Genomic DNA, 20,008 nt, shown 5'->3' with positions numbered 1-20,008 from the left:
ATTGATAGCAGATGAACTACTTTATTTTCCTATCTACAAATGGAACTATTTCTTTTTTTTTTTTAGTGGCTCGGTGCTCCTCTCAACTGCAGTAGTAAGAGATACTAAGCATTAGACAATCTTACATATCTACGAAAGCACCTTGCTAAGATTTTCTGAACTCCCCAACGATTAGTGAAAAAAGTTGTAAGAGCTGTAACAAAATTTTTTTGTTTTTAAAGGCTGATTTTTCCATGAGTAATTTATATATTTACACTCCTACATTTGAATATACGCTAGGCTTAATTATGGGATTGAGTATTTTCATACAATTAGATCATCACCTATCACTGGGTTTAAATTATATTATTTACATACTATTAAATACTATCTCAGATTGTCAGTAAATAGCATGAACTATCTGAGATGCAACTAGGTCAAATATTATTAACGATTCTTCATTGTTATCAAAGCAACTTAATAAAATTCAAATCACTTTAAAAATATACTAGTTACAGCTATTTGAAACTCACTTTAAGTTCTTTAGAGGGAACCGTAATTTCATTTTCTGAAAGGAAGTGGTATCATGATTTTATTAGAAAATTATGCATTCATCTTACTGAAGAAAAAAACTGCTCAGTGAGTGAATTCACGTAAGAGATATAAATCTAGAAATTCAGCGCAGATTAGTTGTTTTATACTGAGCAATAATGCTTTATTCCATTAAAGAAAGCAAATATGTATCACCTACTATATGTCAGGCCCTGCATGAGAAGATCAGACTTCTAATTTTGTGATGAGAAGTTGGTGATGTATTTTGACCAAGGCAGTAAGATTGACCATATTTGCATTTTGAAAGACCATTCTAATATCACTAAAGGGAGATAAAGAAGGGCTGGAGTTAAACAAAATTAGATAGAGGCAAGACCTTTTAGAGAGATTCTGTAAAATCTAGATAAGAATAACTAAGGCCCTGAACAACTGTGGCAGTAGCAGCAGCAAGGATAAAAATAAAGTAAGGATTTGAAAGTGGTTAAGAGCTCTGCTGCTAACCAAAAGGTCATCAGTTCGAATCCACCAGCCACTCCTTGGAAACCCTAAGGGGCAGTTTTAATCTGTCCTATAGGGTCACTATGAGTTGGAATTGACTCTATGGCAACAGGTTTGGTTTTGGCTTATAATATGAGCTAGATGGAACAGGGTTGGTAATACGAGGATGGAAAGAGAAAAGCAGTCAAAGTTGATGTTAATATCTGAGTTGGCCAACAGAATGGAAAAATAGATAAATGAAAGATAAATAATAAATCTGGAGAGAAACTGATAAATTCAGTTTTGTAATACTAACTTTGAGGTGCTTAAGTGGACAAGGTGCCTCCTGGGTGGATTCAAACTGCCAACTTTCTGGTCAGTAGTTGAGTGCTTAACCATGTATGCTATGCTAATACATGCTAAAAGAGGCCTGGTGGCACAGTGATTAAAGTACTCAGCTGCTAATCAAAAGGTTGTTGGTTCAAACCCACCAACCATTCCTTGGAAGAAAGGTGTGGCAATCTGCTTCCGTAAAGATTACAACCTTGGAAACCCTATGGCGGCAGTTATGCTTTGTCCAATATGGCGGCAATGAGGTGGACAGGACTCAGCAGTGGATTTGGAGCATATGTCAGGCCTTTGGGTAGCACATACAGTTTTAAACACACATACATTCACATATATTTAAAGAAAGAGAGAGCCTCTCATAGTCTATCCTCATCAAGTCTAGGCAGAACTAAGTGGGATACTAAAATTAGAAGGAGCATAAAACTATTATGATTTTGGTATTTCGTTTGCTCTTGCATTTTTAAAAGCTAAGCAGAGAGATTATAATTTCTGGACAGAAAATCATTTTGTAAAACTAGACAATTATCCTTCAAACAACTCTGTAATTAGCAAATACCTTAAGTCTCATTTATTAAGCATTCACAAATGGAAACCCTGGTGGCGTAGTAGTTAAGTGCTATGGCTACTAACCAAAGGTTCAGCAGTTTGAATCCGCCAGACGCTCCTTGGAAACTGTATGGGGCAGTTCTACTCTGTCCTATAGGGTCGCTATGAGTTGGAATCGACTCAACGGCAGTGGGTTTGGTTTTACTTTTGATTGGATCAAATAATCTAAAATGATATATACCCTTCAGTTTTGCATAGAATAAAAAAGCTACAGATCATTTCAGTTCCTCTCCATATTTATACACTCTGTAAGTTTTTTCAATGGTATTTCACTTTATATCTAACAGGAGCTCAAATAGATCTGCCTCTGATGTATTAAATCCTCTCATGTATCTTAATGAATCAGTCCCAACTGTTGTTCCTGACATCCCAGTGAGTCAAAATCATGTGGAAAATGTTTCTGATCACACATCAAGTTAAAAAGAACATTATTTTTTTTCTATCTTGATACATTCTATTCGCCTACTTTTTATTTTCTACTTTGTTTTGGTCATACTAAAAATCTCAGTTTATCACAGATAATTTTTAATTTACCTTAAATACTCTATGTGTACACAGTTCATTATGAAATCCTTAACAGAAATATTTTCAAAAGAAAAATTTCAATTTTGAAAAAAGACACTCCTGAACTAAAAAAAAAAAAAAATTTTTTTTTTGACCTAAAAAGGGTTTAAACATGCCTAGAAACCTGTAACAATCTACATTTACCAGTGATATAAATGACTTGCCTCCAAATCTTTGTGTGTTTATATATTTATTAAAACAATTTAATTTGGAAGAGGAAAAATACTTGGCATGTTGTTAATTACAAGGTTATTCTGAAAAATAATACTATTCTACATTTATATAGCATTTTACAGTTCCTGAATTGATCTTGTACATATTTACTGATTTATATGAAAGATCATATAAGCTATCATAAAAATATCTATAATTTAAACCTAATTAACCAAGATACCATGATGGAAAACTTGAGATAATTAAGATAGAAGCTAGATTAAATCTCCACAGAAACAGGTTCAGTTTCTGAGAAGGGAATGAAAATATTCAACATTCACTGAGATCCAACCATTTTTTAAGGCAGCATTCTAAACACCTATCATACTAACTTCATTTAATGTCAAATCCATGTAAGTCTGTCTCCCTATTTAAAAAATGAGGAAGTTAAAGATCAGAAAGTTTACACAAATTGCACAGTCACATAGCTAGTAAAGGATAGGGCCAGAATTCTGATTGTTTTGTTTGACTTTGAACTTTGTTCTTTTCATTAAGATGAGAAAGGGAATAGAAAGCAATGAAGGAGAACATGTGAATTTGGTAGGGGAGAGGTAGAGACATAGGATTAATTCTAAAAGAAAATAAGTAGAGAATTTCACACACAGGAGGTACAAAATGCAAATTAAACAGTAAGCCTTCCCCAAATCTAGATACTTAATAATATGAATTTTAATAGAGGAAATTATTATGTTCACCCCAAACAGTTGTTATCTCTTTATTAAAACAGAACTAAAAATATCTATTAATCAACAATTTGAATATCTTGCATTAAAGTTATTGAAAATAATTATATTTAAAAAATTGCAACTTTTGACCAATATCCATATAATTCCCTTTCCATGAACATGCACATTTTAAATTATTGCTAACAAAGCACATTTTCATTTTTTTACTTTAGTATGAAAAGGCTAAAATGTGCAAAATTTCTAGAGAAATAAAAACATGATTTACTAAAACGTTGCCATCACTTCTCTGTTGGAGCACTTCTCCATTTTTTCAAGTATTTCTCAGCGTATGAGACTGCTTAGTGCTGGTGAGATACAATGATAGAAATGACAGGACGTGTGCCAGTGTTTACACGCTGATGCCCACTGCAATTATTTACCAACCTGGAGGGATGAGGGATATGAAAATAAAACCTACAGTATCACGAAAAGAAGAAAGCTCAGGGAATTCTGGCATGTTAGTATAATAATAAATCATGTAGTCATTAAAATAATCATTAAAAAGATAATAAATGGGCACTAAAAAGGCTTATGCAATGTTAAATTTAAAAAGCAAGAAATCAAACTGTCAGATATTATGATCTTAACTAGGTAGAACAACATACCCAGAATTTAACATGCAGTGTGAAGAATGCTTAGTTCCTACTTTATCTCTGAATGTTGCAGTATTTGTGAATGTTATTTTAAAAATCTTCCATACGAAACGTTATCTTTTATAATCAGATAAACACATACAAAAATCTTCTAAAATCTTTGAGGGTTAATGTTTTGCACAAAATGTTTTCAAACGGGCTGCTGTATTTTTCAGTCCTACAACAAGGCCCAATAGCTATTAGCCTATAATATAGCCTCATATGTAGTCAGAAGTTTGTTTGGTGCCAGTCCAAGTAATTTTCATTAAATCAACTCTAAGCTGAAGTAATGAAATGCTACTGGTCATTACAGTAAATACATAAGAAAAGGGAGAAAATCTCTTTCAAAAATATTAAGTCCTTAGATATAACTTGGTGAAACTGGTTTAGGCAATAAAAATCTTCATGTTACCACCTATGGTGATATACCCGCCAAGTCTAATTTTGAATGTAAACATCTCAATTAAACACACATACATCTTAAATAAAATATAAGCAAAAAGTAAAAAGAAATATATAGGACCCAAAATATAGGACACATACAAGAAAAACTGAGAAATCTAAGAAAAGTGAGACTAAATGAAGAAATACACCATGTTCATGGATGGAAAGAAAGCATATTTTAAATATATCAAAATTTTCCTGATTTAAAATAAAAGTTTAAACTAAACCTTAATGAGTTTTTGTTTATACCATTAAAATTAAAAAAAAAAAAATGCTATTAATCTGAAGGAATAAAGGTAAAAACATAAAATTTAGAATAATAATATGGCTAAGAAAGAGAGCTTGGAAGTAACTATATAAGAAAATTAGAAAAATTAAAGTGACACGGCATTTGCACAATAATCTACACAGCAGGCGGTTTAGAAATATATCAATAGCACACAGAAATATATCAATAGCATACATATGCACACGTCTTTAAACTTTACGCATGATAAAAACTTCACATCAGTCAGTAGAATACATTCTATATGCATAAAATAGTTAAAAGTAAAAGTAAGACTAAACAACTGTAAAGGACAATACATTAGATTACATACAACAGACTTCAAAAGAATTATTATAATTAAAAGAAGTTTAAGAAAATAGTTGCAAAGAATGATAGAATATGAAATAACCTTAATATATAATAGTGTCTTAAAACTTGATAAGAAAATCACTAGACTGGATAAAAACAAAAGCAGAGGTAATAATTCACAGAGGGAAAAAAAGACAAAATAAGCTTAAGAGGGAATGCATTCAACTGTAAACAAGAGGCGTAAATAAAATGAGATGCCATTTTTCATATATAAAATTGGCAAGGATTAAAAAAACATAATTCAGTGCTGGTGGAAATACAGAGAAACCAATATTCTCAGAAAGGAATACATCTTTCTGGAAAGCAATGTGACAATACAGACTAATAGCTGTAGAAATACTATTAAATTTTTGCCCACAGTTCCAAATCTAGAAGTCTACAGAAATCTTTTCAAAGGAGACATAGACAAATGCTTAGACACAGTCCAGCATATTTTTATGACTAACAATGTTTGAGGAAGAGGAGTAGGGTAAAGGAATCTGACCGTAATCCAGTCCTTCCTGGTTCCAAGTTTAATGTTGTCTTCACCAAGACATAGTTCAAGGAAAATGACAATTCATTTATTCATTCTCTAGCAAATAACTGAATGACAGCTTTGCTTGAAGCTCTGGTCTAGATTCTGGGCAGACATAGCAAAGGACAAGACAGGCAAAATGCCTATTCCCATGGAGGCTATATTATAATGGAGGAGACAGACAAGTAAGTAAACAAATATGAACACATTTTAAATAATAATAAGATATGAAGAAAATAAAATATGATAAAGAGAGAGTGTACAATTAGGCAGCTGGTGGTGTTTTCATTAGCTGCTTTCCAGTTGGTTCTGACTCATAGAGACCCTATGTACAATAGAACAAAACATTGCCTGGTCCTGCACCATTCTCGCAATCGTTGCCATGTTTGAGCCCAATGTTGCAGCCACTATATCCATCCATCTTGTTGAGAGTCTTCCCCTTTTTTGCTGACCCTCCACTTAAATGAGCATGACGTCCTTCTCTGTGGACTGATCCCTCCTGATCTCATGTCCACAGTAAGTGAGACAAAGTCTCACCATCCTCAGTTCGAAAAAGCATTCTGGCTACTTCTTCCAAGACAGATTTGTTCTTTCTTATGGCAGACCATGGTATATTCAATATTCTTCGCCAACACCATAATTTAAAAGTGTCAATTCTTCTTTGGTCTTCCTTGTAACACTGCAGTTCCGAGTCTAGGTTTATACAGTAAACCTTCAACATGTGTACAAGAACATGTACAAGCATGTTCACGAAGCATTTTTTGAATCAGTAAAAAACTGAAGGCAATCTAAATTCCAAGAATAAGATAATGGAAAAATAGAGATTTACTCATGGAAAGGAATACTACACAGAAGTTAAAACCAGTGAACTGAATTTAGAAGAATCCGTTGCCGTCAAGTTGATTCCAACTCATAGCGACCCTATAGGACAGAGCAGAACTGCCCCATAGAATTTCCAAGGAGAGCCTGGTGGATTTGAACTACTGACCTCTTGGTTAGCAGCCACAGCTTTAACCACTGTGCTACCAGCGTTTCCTTATAAGAACAGGGCTTAAAATAAGATTGACTAAAGAAAAGAGTATAACGATAATGGTAAGAATAATAACAGCAGCAATGTATTTACAAAGCACTTGATATGTGTTAGGCATTGCTCTAAGTGCTTCACACGTAATTTGTCATTTAATAGAGAAATCTTATGAGAAAAGTGACATTATAATCTCCATTTCATAGATGAGGAAACTGAGAAACAGAAAGTTTAAGTAAGATGCCTAAGATCACACAGCCAGTGAGTGGCTGAACTAATGGTATATGCAGTGTTTCATGTACGTTATCTATAAAAATACAGAGTATGTAAATATGAGTTGAAAGGATATAGAATTAACTAATGACACTGGTTGCCTCTAATGAGGAAGAGAAAGAAATGGGAGGACACAGAAAACCAAAAGGGGCTTCAATTTTATCTGTCCCTGGCACATTAAGTGCTACACAAGTATTTGCCATTATCATTTTAAGGAGTCCCTGGGTGGCAAAAACAGCTAACCACTGAGCAACTAACCAAGAGTCTGATGGTCTGAACCCACTCAGCTGCCTTAGAAGAAAGCTCTGACGACGTGCTTCCAAAAGGCCACACCCTTGGAAGCCCTATGGAGCGCAGTTCTACTCTGCAACACACAGAGTTCCCACGGGTTGGAATCAACTTGACCGCAACTGATTTGTGTTTTTGTTTTTTTTGGTATTATCATTTTAACCCCCACATCTTTTATCAACTACATTTTTATCAATAACAACAAAAAAGAATACTATATATGGAAACCAAAAGTGCTACCTTGATCAGCAAAGAGTCGACTGATAGAGAAAGCTGGTTACAGGAAATCATTTTAACAAATTAGTAAGTTTTCAATATTGTAAAATGCATAGAACTATTTAAAAGTGATGCAGTTAATTAACTATTATCATCCAATTGTACTATAAACTCTGTGACTCCTTTTATTTCTGATCATGTACTTTTATCCATTATATAGGCTGTTCTCTCATATTGGACGAGGGTATATTTCCAGAGATGTCCTACAGGACTGTTGACAGTCGACAGTCTCTCTTCTGCCACCGAGAAAAATGCATTAGAGTAATTATCATTGATTACCAAAAAAACATTTGTTACTCTGAAGATGTGCAGTCTAGCTGAAGGAAATCTCATAAACTGATCATGATACAGCATAACTGAAGACCCATAAATATGTAGCAGCTAACAGGGCGTGAAACACCCTTTTACTAAAGAAATTTTAGCAAAGAATCCTGAAAAAAAGTAACGTTTAGACCATCTTACAATATTCTGCGGCCTTTTTTACATGTAATTATTAAATGCAAAAGGTAAAGCTGGGAAAAGCTGGTAGAAGAAGCAGAGGCAACAATCAGACTTTGAATTGTGTACTTTCCTCTAAGAAAGACACACAAATACTAGTTAATCAATGAAAAACACTTGAGGGTGGCAGTAAGAAATGATGCTTACCGGTAAACATTTTAGTAACAGCCTTACTCTGTTTTCGGGCAGAACAGAGAAGCAATAGCCACGGTGGAAAGAATTCATGGTGACCAGCTAAAAGCTCTGCAACAGTGCCAGACAAGCTGGTAGACGTGTGTTCACCTTCAGTAACGTTACACCCTTCATCGACAGAATCAACAAGCAGATAGAGGCTTTGCTGGGGAGGCTTCATTCCCAAAAGAGGGAGCAGAACACACCTGTAAAACACACCCATAGGAACATTTTCAATGTCAATGGCTATGATGTTATGATTTATTATTCAAACATTAACCCAGTGCCGTCGAGTCAATTCCGACTCTAGGATTACTAATTACAAATACATTCTAAGAAAAAAATCCAGGTTTTAGATTTAAAATATTGTACAAGTTTCAATTCCTCACTTTAAACATTTAAATAGTTCACATTTCCAGAGAACATTTTCTACAATAAAATGTGTATATTAATAATTTAGTATAATTAAAGAGGACAATAGGAACTCAAAGGAAACTAGATTTCAATATTGTATCTCCTTCCTAGTTTTGTGAACTAACGATATAAATCTTGAATTATTTGCAAAATACACACGTCATTATGAGTAAGGCTAAAGTGTGTTGAAGAGAAGGAAAAAAAAAAAAAAAAACCCTAGGGATCAACTTTAATGAAAACAAGTTTTCTGAAACTGTATCAGGGGCTGCAGAACCTACCCCGCGGCTCCATGGGAGAAGACATGATGATGTGTTTCTAGAAAGAGTACAGCCAATAAAACCGTATGGGAGAGTTCTACTCTGTCACATGGGGTCACTATGAGTTCAAATCGACTCAACAGCACCCAACAACAACAACATAGAATTTATAAACTGTTTTATCAATTCTCTTACAAAACAATTGCACATTATACTAACTTACCACACACAAATTTTGAAAGACTGTAAAAGGATAAAACTACAGTCCTGGTCCCATTTGATACAGCTTCAAATTTCAAAGTAAAGAATAAATTATTAGGTTTATCCCATTGATTAATGCATTTCCTACATATGTAATTTATATTGCAGCTGAATATAACTTTCTCCAAATTCAAACAATGCTCATTCATTCTCAACAAATATTTACCTGATATGTGCCATGTATAGAATAAAGCACTGAACAAAATATAGTGAAGAAGACCTAATTTATCCAGTTATGAAAACCAGAAATCTACAATCCTTTCTACATGCCTCTTCTTAACTTCAATCCCATAGCCACTAGGATGCAATTCATCATTATATCCTATCGATTTCCTCTTAAAACTCCCTCAAACCCACCTCAGTCTCTAACATCCTCACCCTAGTCCAAACGACCCCCATCTCTTTCACCTGGACTACCATAACAACGTACATGCCTTCAACTGTTCCCCTCCGATGAGTTCATACTGCAGCCAGAGTAACTTCTGTCAAACGGTACTCCAGCTACACTAGTCTTCTTGCAGTGACTTTTATTAGTATGATTACACAAGGACCTTTTCATTTGTAGTTCCAAAGTCAAATCTCTTTTACATGCTTTCAAAACATCAAATATTTCTCCTTCACAGCATTATCAAATTTACAATTTTTTATTTACTTATATCTATTTCTCCTTTTAGACTGTAGCCATCATGAGAACAGAGGCTATGCCTATCAGTGTACCCTGAGAACCTAGCATAGTTCCTTGCTCACAGTACTTACTAACTACTTGTCAGTGTTGTAACCTAGAATGGAAAACAAATAACTGCAAAGCAGTGTCCTCAGCACTATGATAAAAAGTTGTAGAGTTACCAACATGGCAAATAAATGGTCACTTAATCAAGGGAAGTGGGTAAGAGAGGCAGAAGACGTCAGAAAAATATTGAAATATTAGGTGACCATGGTGAACTAGCTTTTGAAGAACCATTAAAATTCTCTAGGGAGATAAAAGGAAAGCAGGGCAATTCTGCAGAAGGAATATGCTAAGTTTGGGGAAAAGAAAATCCTCACAACTGGACCTATAAGCAACATCATGATAAACGAAGAAAACATTGAAGTTGTCAAGGATTTCATTTTACTTGGATCCACAACCAACGTTCATGGAAGCAGCAGTCAAGAAATCAAACAACATATTGCATTGGGCAAATCTGCTGCAAAAGACCTCTTTTAAGGGTTCAAAAGCAAAGATATCACTTTGAGGACTAAGGTGCACCTGACTCAAGCCACGGTAAGTTTATCTGCCTCATAGCGAAAGCTGGACAATGAATAAGGAAGACCAAAGAGAAACTGATGCATTTTAATTACGGTGTTGGAGAAGGGTACTGAATACACCATAAACTGCCAGAAGGAACAAATCTGTCTTGGAGGAAGTACAGCCATGATACTCCTTAGAAGCGAGGATGGTGAGACTTAACCTCATGTATTTTCGACATGTTATCAGGAGGGACCACCAGTCCCTGGAGGACATCATGCTTTGAAAGTAGAGGGTCAGTGAAAAAAGGAAGACCCTCAGTGAGATGGACTGACACAGTGGCTGCAACAGTGGGCTCAAACACAGTAAAGATTGTGAGAATGGCACAGGACCAGGTAGCGCTTCATTCTGTTGTACATAAGGTTGCTATCAGTTCGAACTGATTCGATGGCACCTAACAAGAAGGTTCGGAAAAATCTACCTTATTGCACATTACACATGTATTTCATCTGCTATGAACAGAAAGAAGGTTGGTGAAAAACCAGTAATAGCTTTATAGTATAATCAGTGCCACTTCAAAGATAATCACACAGTGCTATGGGAGTATACAGGACGCCAACCTAATTTTGATAGTGATGGGGTGGGAGGAAGAAGGCAGGGAAGGTAGGGACTAACGCTTTGTAAGGTAATAAGCCAGGAGAAGGAGCTAAGCCAGGAAAAAGAGCCAGAAGTAGGAAAGGACACAGTAAACAATACAAAAATCTAGTAGAGGTAATATCACATGCAAAGGCTTGGAGAAGAGAAAGACCAGTGAATCAAATGTGGAAGAAAAGAATTACACAAATAACTAAACGCTGAGCTTTGTAAGCTTTGCTACAAAATTTGGACCTTGCCCTAAGAAGGCAAAAAAACAAGAAAAGAAAATTATACACACACACATGTTTGTTGTTGTTGTGTGCCATCGAGTTGATTCTGGCTCATGGCGACCCTATTGGACAGAGTAGAACTGCCCCATAATGTTTCCTAGGCTGAAATCTTTACAGGAACAGATTGCCAGGTCTTTTTTCCTACACAGTTGCCAGTAGGTTCAAACTGCCAACCTTTCAGTTAGCAGCTGAGCACATAACCATTGTGCTACCAGGGCTCCTTATATACACATAGATAAAAAAAACCAAATCAAGCCCTTTGCTGTGGAGTTGATCCTGACTCAAAGTGACCCTATATAGGACAGAGTAGAATTGCCCCATAGAGTTTCCAGGGAGCGGCTGGTAGATTCGAACTGCCAGCCTGTTGGTTAGCAGCCAAGCTCTTAACCACTGCACCACCAGGGCTCCATATATACACATTATAACCCAAACCCACTGCTGCTGAGTTGATCCTGACTCAAAGCGACCCTATAAAATAGAGTAAAATTGCCTCATAGTGTTTCCAAGGCTGTAATCTTTAGAGAGGCAAACTGCCACATCTTTTTCCTATGGAGTGGCTGGTAGGTTTGAACCACCAACTTCTGGCTAGCAGCCCAGTGCTTAACCACTGCTTCAGCAGGGCTCCTTACATACACATAAATATTCACAGAAGGCCCTCGGTGGTACAAACAAACCTAAAGGATGGTGGTTCAAGGCCATCCAGAGGCACCTCGGAGAAAGGCCTGGTGATCTACTGAAAAACTAGCCATTAAAAACCCTATAAAGCACAGTTCTACTCTGAAATACATGGAGTCACCCTTGAGTCAGAACCAACTCAACAGCAACTGGCAGGTAGTAAATAATACATACACACCCACACACCAAATATATATATACACACACATATACACACACACAAATATAAAATATCATACACAAATATAACGTATACATATACTACACAGTTGAGCCTCAGTATTCATGGATTTCATATTGGCGAATTCACCTATTCACTAAAAATGCAGGGCTTTCGTGGTCATTTGTAGACATACACATGTACAGGGCAATAAAATACTCCCAGTTGAGCTCAAACAAGGCTGGTTCTGCCTCAGTATTACTTATAAGTAATACAGATATATATGGAGCCCTGGTGGCACAGTGGTTAAGTGTTCGGCCGCTAACCAAAAGGCCTGCAGTTTGAATTCACCAGCCGCTCCTTGGAAACCCTATGGGGCAATTCTACTCTGTCCTAGAGGGTTGCTAGGAGTCAGAATCGACTTGATGACAACAGGTTTATATATATATATATATATACACACACACACACACACACACGTACATATATATATATATATGGAAACCCTGGTGGCGTAGTGGTTGAGTGCTACGGCTGTTAACCAAAGGGTCGGCAGTTCAAATCCAACAGGCACTCCTTGGAAACTCTATGGGGCAGTTCTACTCTGTCCTATAGGGTTACTATGAGTCGGAATTGACTCGAAGGCACTGGGTTTGTTTGTTTGTTTGTTTTTTGGTTATATATATATATATATATATATATGTGTATATATATATATAACATGCACAATTTTTTTTTTTTTTTGCACACATAAGGAGTCCTTGTGTGGTGCAAGCAGTTTACATGCTCAGCTGCTAACTGAAAGACTGGAAGTTTGAGTTCACCCAGAGGCACCTTGGAAGAGAAGCCTGTCAATCTACTCCAAAAAATCAGCCATTGAAAACCCTACGGAGAAGCAGCGAGTGTTTATGATGATGGGAAATCTGGCAATGATTATGTGTGGTGGTTGCACATCACGATTAATGTAATTAATATCACTAAACCATACGCCTGAAAAATGCTGAACGGCAAATGTTGTGTTACATGTATTTTTACAATTAAAAAAAAAAAAAAGAAAACCCTGTGGAGCACGGCTCTCCTTTAACACACGTGGGGTTATTATGACTTAGAATCAACTCGATGGCAACTGTTTTCTTTATATACACTTATGTATGTACACCATTCTTGAACACTATCCCCAGAGCCACCACTGATAATTTCAATTCAGTGCCTTACATGGTTAAAGCACTTTACATGTCCGTAACTCATTCAACTGTCACACTAACTCTTTAAGGTGTGTACTATTATAACACCCACTTCCAGACGAGGAAATCAAGGCATAAGAACCTAAAGAAAAGCCAAACCCACTGCTGCCTAGTTGATTCCGACTCATACTGACCCTATATGTAATTTGCCCAATGTTACCTGTAAGTGATAAGGGATTCAAGTACAAGGTCTGGCTCCAGAACCTACATTAGGGTTATCATTCATCCTGGGTTGCCTGGGACTTTTCCAGTTTTAAGCACTGAAAATCTGAATTCTAGGAAAACCCCCACTCCCAACCCCAAAACCAAAACCCAACCAGTTGCCATACAGTCTATTCTGACTCTCCCCATACGCTGCAGAGTAGAATGTAGTCCGTAGGGTTTTCAGGGTTGTGACCTTTTAGAAGGTTGCCAGGCCTTTCTTCGAACATGCCTATGGGTGGATTCAAATCATCAATCTTTTGTTAGTAGTCAAGTACGTAGTACTTTGCACCACCCAGGTACTCTATCTCCCAATCTTAGTACTGGGCAAACTTGGGTGGCTGGTCACCCTAGTCCACTCTCATCCACTATGATCCACTGCTTATAAAGTGGTGGCAGTAAGGATAGCATAAACAGATTTGAAAGAAATTTGATGGGTGAAATTGATAGGTTTTGGTGACTAATTAATCCATCACTTTAATGTACTCTCAATTATATATCAACATGGAAAGGAAGCAGATAGAAAATTCATTATTACTTGTAAGTCATAACTACTTAAAATATATCATTTTTCAAACAGAGCATTTTAAAGTTTTAATATAGTTCTAACTGGTCTGGATATCCGCTTTTTTAGGCCAACCAAGATTAAAGAAACAAACTGGATATGGCAGTAACAGAGAAAATATTATTAGACAATAGTGATATTGTTAAAGAAAACACAAAACAGAAGAGAAACTAAAAAGCAATACACAAAAGACGCGTTCAGGAAATACACTGGAGTTTGAGAAGCATGAGAAAATACGTGGATAAGAGTCACTAATATTTCAGCACAGAGAGACACTTAAGAACATAATATGAACCAAAATCAGGAAGTGAAGGCTGTGCATTTTGGAAGTTTTTACTTAGCGAGTGTCTTAGGCTGGGTTTTCTAGAGAAGCAAAGCAGTAAAGCATATAAATATATAGAGAGATTGATTTATATCAAGGAAATGGCTCAAGTGATTGTAGAGTCTGGAATGTCCCAAGTCTGTGGATCAGGATAGAGGCTTCTTTTGATTCACGTAGCTGCAGGGGCTGGCGAACCCAAGATCGGCAAGTCAGAGAGCAAGACTCTTGCTCATAGGCTGTGAAGATCAACGAATCCCAACACTGGCATATAAGCTGATAGCTCCAGTCCCAAGAATCGGAGGCTAGATGAACAGGAGACAGCCGCAGGATCCAGAGTGAGTAAAAACGCCAGAACCTCTGCTTATATTTGGATGCAGGTTTCCCCAAGGAAACTCCCTTTCAACTGATTGGCTACTCATGGCATATTTGATCATGGGAGTGATCAAATAGAAATAGAGAATCATGGCCCAGCCAAGATGACACACAATCTTAACCATCACAGCAAGTTTTAACTGTGTTCAAACAATTTTTCAATTTAGCTTTACCTTGGGCTAGAGACACACACACAGAAAAAGCGAAAACTTCAGAAACAATAATTGCAGGTTCACAGACAGGAATTCAGAAAAACAAAATAATTCTACTCTTTGGAAACATCTTATGCTATTAACAAATGACATGATCCTATATAACAAAAATTCCAAAGAATCCACAAGAAAGGTACCGGAGCTAATAAATGAATTAAGCAAAGTTGCTGAGTACAACAGTAACATAAAAATCAGTTCGGTTCTACATACCAGTAATAAAAAATCCCCCCAATTTTTTTTTTTAAAATTCCATTTACAATAACATCTAAATAATAAAATACCTAAGAATAAATTTAACACTTCCCAACTTCAAAACTTACTACTCAAAGCTATAGTAATCAAACGTGTGGTATTAGCATAAGGATAGGCATGTAGCCCTATGTAACAGAACTGAGAAATGCAGAATTAAACCCACGCATTTATGGCCAATTGGTTTTTGACAGGGAGCCATGTCGCTTCAATGGGGAAAGAAAGGAGTTCTCAACAGCTGGTACTGAGACAACTGGACTTTCACATGTGAAATAATGAAGTTAAACCCCTACCTCTCATCACATACAAAAATTAACTCGAAATGGACCAATAATCTAACTATAAGCCAAAATCATACAATTCTCAGAAAACTTAAGTGTAAATCTTCATGATCTTGGAGTATGCAAACATTTCTTAGATGACACCAAATATACAAATAACAAGAAAACAATAAATCAGTCTTCACCAAAATTTAAAGCTTTTGTGTGTCAAAGGGCACTACCAAAAAATTCAAGGCAACCCACAGAACAGGAAAAAAAATATTTGCCAATCATATGCCTGAGAAGAGACTAGTATCCAGAATATATTAACTCTTACAACACAACACTAAAAAGACATATAACCCAATTCAAAATGGCAAAGGATGTGAACACCAAACAAGATACATAAATGGTCAATAAGCACGTGAAAAGATGTTCAACATCATTTGTCATTAGAGAAATGCAAATCAAAACCACAGTAAGATAACACTTCAAAACCCACTAGGATGGGTATTATCAGTAAAAAGGAAAATAACAAGTTGGAGAGAGTGTGAAGAAACCAGAAACCTCCTTCACTACTTGTGGGAATGCAAACTGGTGCAGTCACTAATGGAAAGCAGTTCGGCAGTTTTTCAAAAAATTAAACATAGAATTACCATTGCTGTTGGTAGGTGCCACTGAGTCAGTTCCAACTCATAGCAACCCTATGTACCACAGAACGAAACACTGCCCAGTCCTTCACCACACTTACCATAGCTTTTATGGAAACTCAGCTGAAACCTGTCCACCATGGGTGACCCTGTTGGTATTTGAATACCGGTGGCATAGCTTCCAGATCACAGCAACACGCAAGCTCCCACAGTATGACAAACTAACAGACACGTGGGGGAGAACTACCATACAACCCAGCAACTCCACACCTACCCAAAAGACTTAAAAGTGGGGACTTGTACACCAGTGTTCATTGTGGCATTATTCACAATAGCCAAAATGTAGAAACAACCCAAGAGTCCATCAACAGATGAATGCTGTTGTTGTTAGGAGCTGTCGAGTCAGTTCTGACTCATAATGACCCCACGTGCAACAGAACAAAACACTGCCAGGTCATACGCCACCCTCACAATTGTTGCCATGCTTGAGCCCACTGGTATGGCCACTGCGTCAATCCATTTCGTTGAGGGTCTTCCTCTTTTTCACTGATCGTCTACTTTATCAAGCAGGATGTCCTTCTCCAGGGACTGATCCCTCCTGATAACATGTCCAAAGTAAAGGAGACATAGTCTCACCATTCTTGCATCTAAGGAGCATTCTGGTTGTGCTTCTTCCAAGACAGACTTGTTCATTCTTTTGGCAGTCCATCGTACGTTCAATATTCTTCACCAACACAATTCAAAGGCATCAACAGATGAATGGATAAACAAAATGTGGTATACACATACAATGGAATATTACTCAGTCATAAGCAGAAATAAGATTTTAATATATGCTCAAACACGGATGGAAACCCTGGTGGCATACTGGCTAAGTGCTACCGCTGCTAACCAAATGGTCCGCAGTTTGAATCCACCGGGTGTTCCCTGGAAACTCTTAAGGGGTCACTTCTACCCTGCCCTGAAAACTTTATGCTTAGTGAAATAAGCCAGTCAAAAAAAGGGTAAATATATGATTTCAGTTATATGAAATATCTAGAATAGGCAAATTCATAGGGACAGAAAGTAGGTTAGAGGTTACCAGGGGCTGGGGTGGGAAGAGTACTTCATAATGAAAATGGAACTTGCCACTTTGGAGCAATAAAAGAAAGTTCTGGAAATAGATAAAGGTGATCGTTGCACAACATTGTGAATATAATTAATGCCATTGAATTGCATACTTAAAAATGGTTAAAATGGAAAATTCTGTGTTATATATATTTTACCAAAACAAAATAAATTTTCTTTAAAAAAAAATGTTCTCAGCCATTTTAAAACCAGAAGCCTATGTCCTGGCTTCAAATTTTTGGAGCAATTTTTGAGTCCTGACCTTACCCAGAAACTTAAAACTGAAATTCCTCAAAGCTGTCCATCTGCTATCTCCTTGTGGAAGGATGTTAAAGGCATTTCAAATTCAATGTTTAAAGCAGCATTTTCAATTTACCCCTAAAATAAATTCCTCCCTACCTATCTTTCCCATCTCAGTAAATGGCATTCCATCACCCTTTAGTTTCTTAAGCTAAAATTCTAAGATTCCTTCATGAGTTCTCCCTTTTATTCCAGCCACACTGCTCTCCTTTCAGTTCTAACACCAAGGTCTTTTCATTGAGGGTCTATGCACATGCTACTCCCTCTGCTTAGAAAGCTCCCTCAGGCAGAACTTCCTATCCTTCAGGTTTCAATGTAATTTTACTCCTGAAAGAGGCCTTCCCTGACCACTGTATCTAAAGTAGCTCTCATCATCACTATTGTTACTCATCCCAATTTTGTGTGTATGTGTGTTTATCACATTCTTAAATCAACTTACTGCTTTGTTTACTGTTTTTGCTATAAGGCTGGTAGTGAAGCTCCCCCACCTTTACACATCCCCATAATGGAGGCTACAAAAGAACAGGGAGTCTGTTCTCAGCACTCAAAGCCTTTTTAGTTAGCAGCCGAGCTCTTAACCACTGTGCCACCAAGGCTCCCCTATAATATAGGAAGCTGATTTTTGCAAAATTAGTTACAAACGTAATTCAACTGATAAAGGAAAGGTATTTTTTTTTCCCAACAAATGATGATGAATATTATAAATAATAGACAATTGGATGTCTATATGCAAAAAAGACAGGCCTTAAAACATATCTCACACCTTACACAAAAATTTACGCAAAATGATCCTAGACCTAAATACAAAATTATAAAACTCCTAGGACAACATCTTTCTGATTTTGAGTTAGATAAAAAGTTTTTATCCAACTACACCATAGGCAGGATCCATAAAAGAAGAAAAAAAAAATGGTAAATTGATTTTACCAAAATTAACTTTACAGTGTCTGCAAAAGACATTGTTAGAAAAATGAAGAAACAAGCTGTAGACTGACAGAAAATATCTGCAAAGCAAATTTTTGACAAAAGACTTGTATCCAGAATACATAAAGAACTCTCAAAATTCAACAACAAGAACACAAACAATAATTAAAATAAGAAAAAACAGAAGAAGAAGAAGAAAGGACAGAAGATCTGAATGGACACTTTAGAAGAGACAGAGGTGGCAACTAAGATGGAAATATGCTCAACATCGTTATTTAATACAGAATCACAACGTAAAACCCCAGTAAGACACCGCACATGGAGTCGTCATGAGTCAGAAATGACTGGATGGCAATTAGTTTGCTTTCTGACTTAAAGGCCTATTAGAACTGCTGAAATAAACAAAACCCTGAAAATTTCAAATGCTGGCAATGATGCAGAATAATGATGCAGCCATTTCCAAATGGTATAGCCACCTTAAGCTGGCCTGGTGGTACAATGGTTAAACACTCGGATGCTAACCAAAAGGCTGGCATTTTGAGCCCACCAGGCAGATCCACAGGACAAAGACCTGGCGACCTGCTCCTGTAAAAATTACAACCTAGGTTTCTGAAAGAGTTAAAACATACACATACCGTATGACCCAGCAATCCCATTGTTAGGTATTTACCTAAGTGAACAGAAAACTTATAAAAAAACAACCAAACCTGTTGCTGTCGAGTTGATTCTGGCTCACAATGATCCCACAGGACAGATTAGAACTGCTCCATAGGGTTTCCAAGGAGTGGCTGGTAGATTTGAACTGCTGACCTTTTGGTTAGCAGTCAAGCTCTTAATCATACAGCAGCACTAAATCTGTACATGAATATTTATAGCAGCTTTAGTCATAATCGCCCCTAAGTGGAAACAATCCCATGTCCTTCAGCTGTTGAATGGATAAACTGTGGTACATCCATACAAAAGACTACTACTCAGCCATAAAAAGAGAGGGGAAAAACAAACTATTGATTCATATAACAATATGACTGAATCTTAAACGCATTTTTTCTGAGTAAAAGATGCCAGATACAAAAGGCTATATACTGTAGGATTCCACTATGACATGCTGCAAGAAACAAAACTACAGAGGCAGAATTGAGATCAGCGGTTGCCAAGGGTTGAGGGGAGCAGGGCTTAACTACAAAAGGACAGCAAGCGGGAATTTTGGGGGTAATGGAACTGTTCTCTATCATGACCATGGTAAATGCATGGTTCCAAACACTAGTCAAAATTATAGAACTGTACTCCATGAACAGTCAGTTTTATTGTATGTAAGCTAATTTCTTTTTTTTAAATATTACTGTTAAGATGACTCTGAAAAACCAAAGACATAGCTTAGTACACACCAGGGAGTCAGAATATTCAGAATTCAGGAGACTAACTCTGTCCTTCCATATGGAACACTGAGCAAGTCATTAAACAAA

At 36.7% G+C, this 20,008-nt stretch overlaps 1 protein-coding gene across 2 annotated transcripts in view; it reads right to left on the bottom strand.

Annotated features, from left to right (window-relative positions):
• The window catches only part of ANKRD50 (ankyrin repeat domain containing 50), a 58,154-nt gene that overhangs the window by 7,093 nt on the left and 31,053 nt on the right, over positions 1–20,008 (bottom strand). For both annotated transcript variants that reach the window (XM_064285359.1, XM_003410432.4), the window contains one exon: positions 8,198–8,427. In XM_064285359.1, coding sequence (XP_064141429.1) covers positions 8,198–8,427 — 230 coding nt within the window. The remainder of the gene's footprint in view (positions 1–8,197; positions 8,428–20,008) is intronic.

Source organism: Loxodonta africana, chromosome 5 (assembly GCF_030014295.1).
Source record: "Loxodonta africana isolate mLoxAfr1 chromosome 5, mLoxAfr1.hap2, whole genome shotgun sequence".
Lineage (NCBI taxonomy): Eukaryota > Metazoa > Chordata > Mammalia > Proboscidea > Elephantidae > Loxodonta > Loxodonta africana.
The sequence above is the reverse complement of the archived record's forward strand: the minus strand, read 5'-3'. Positions and strand labels throughout refer to the sequence as shown.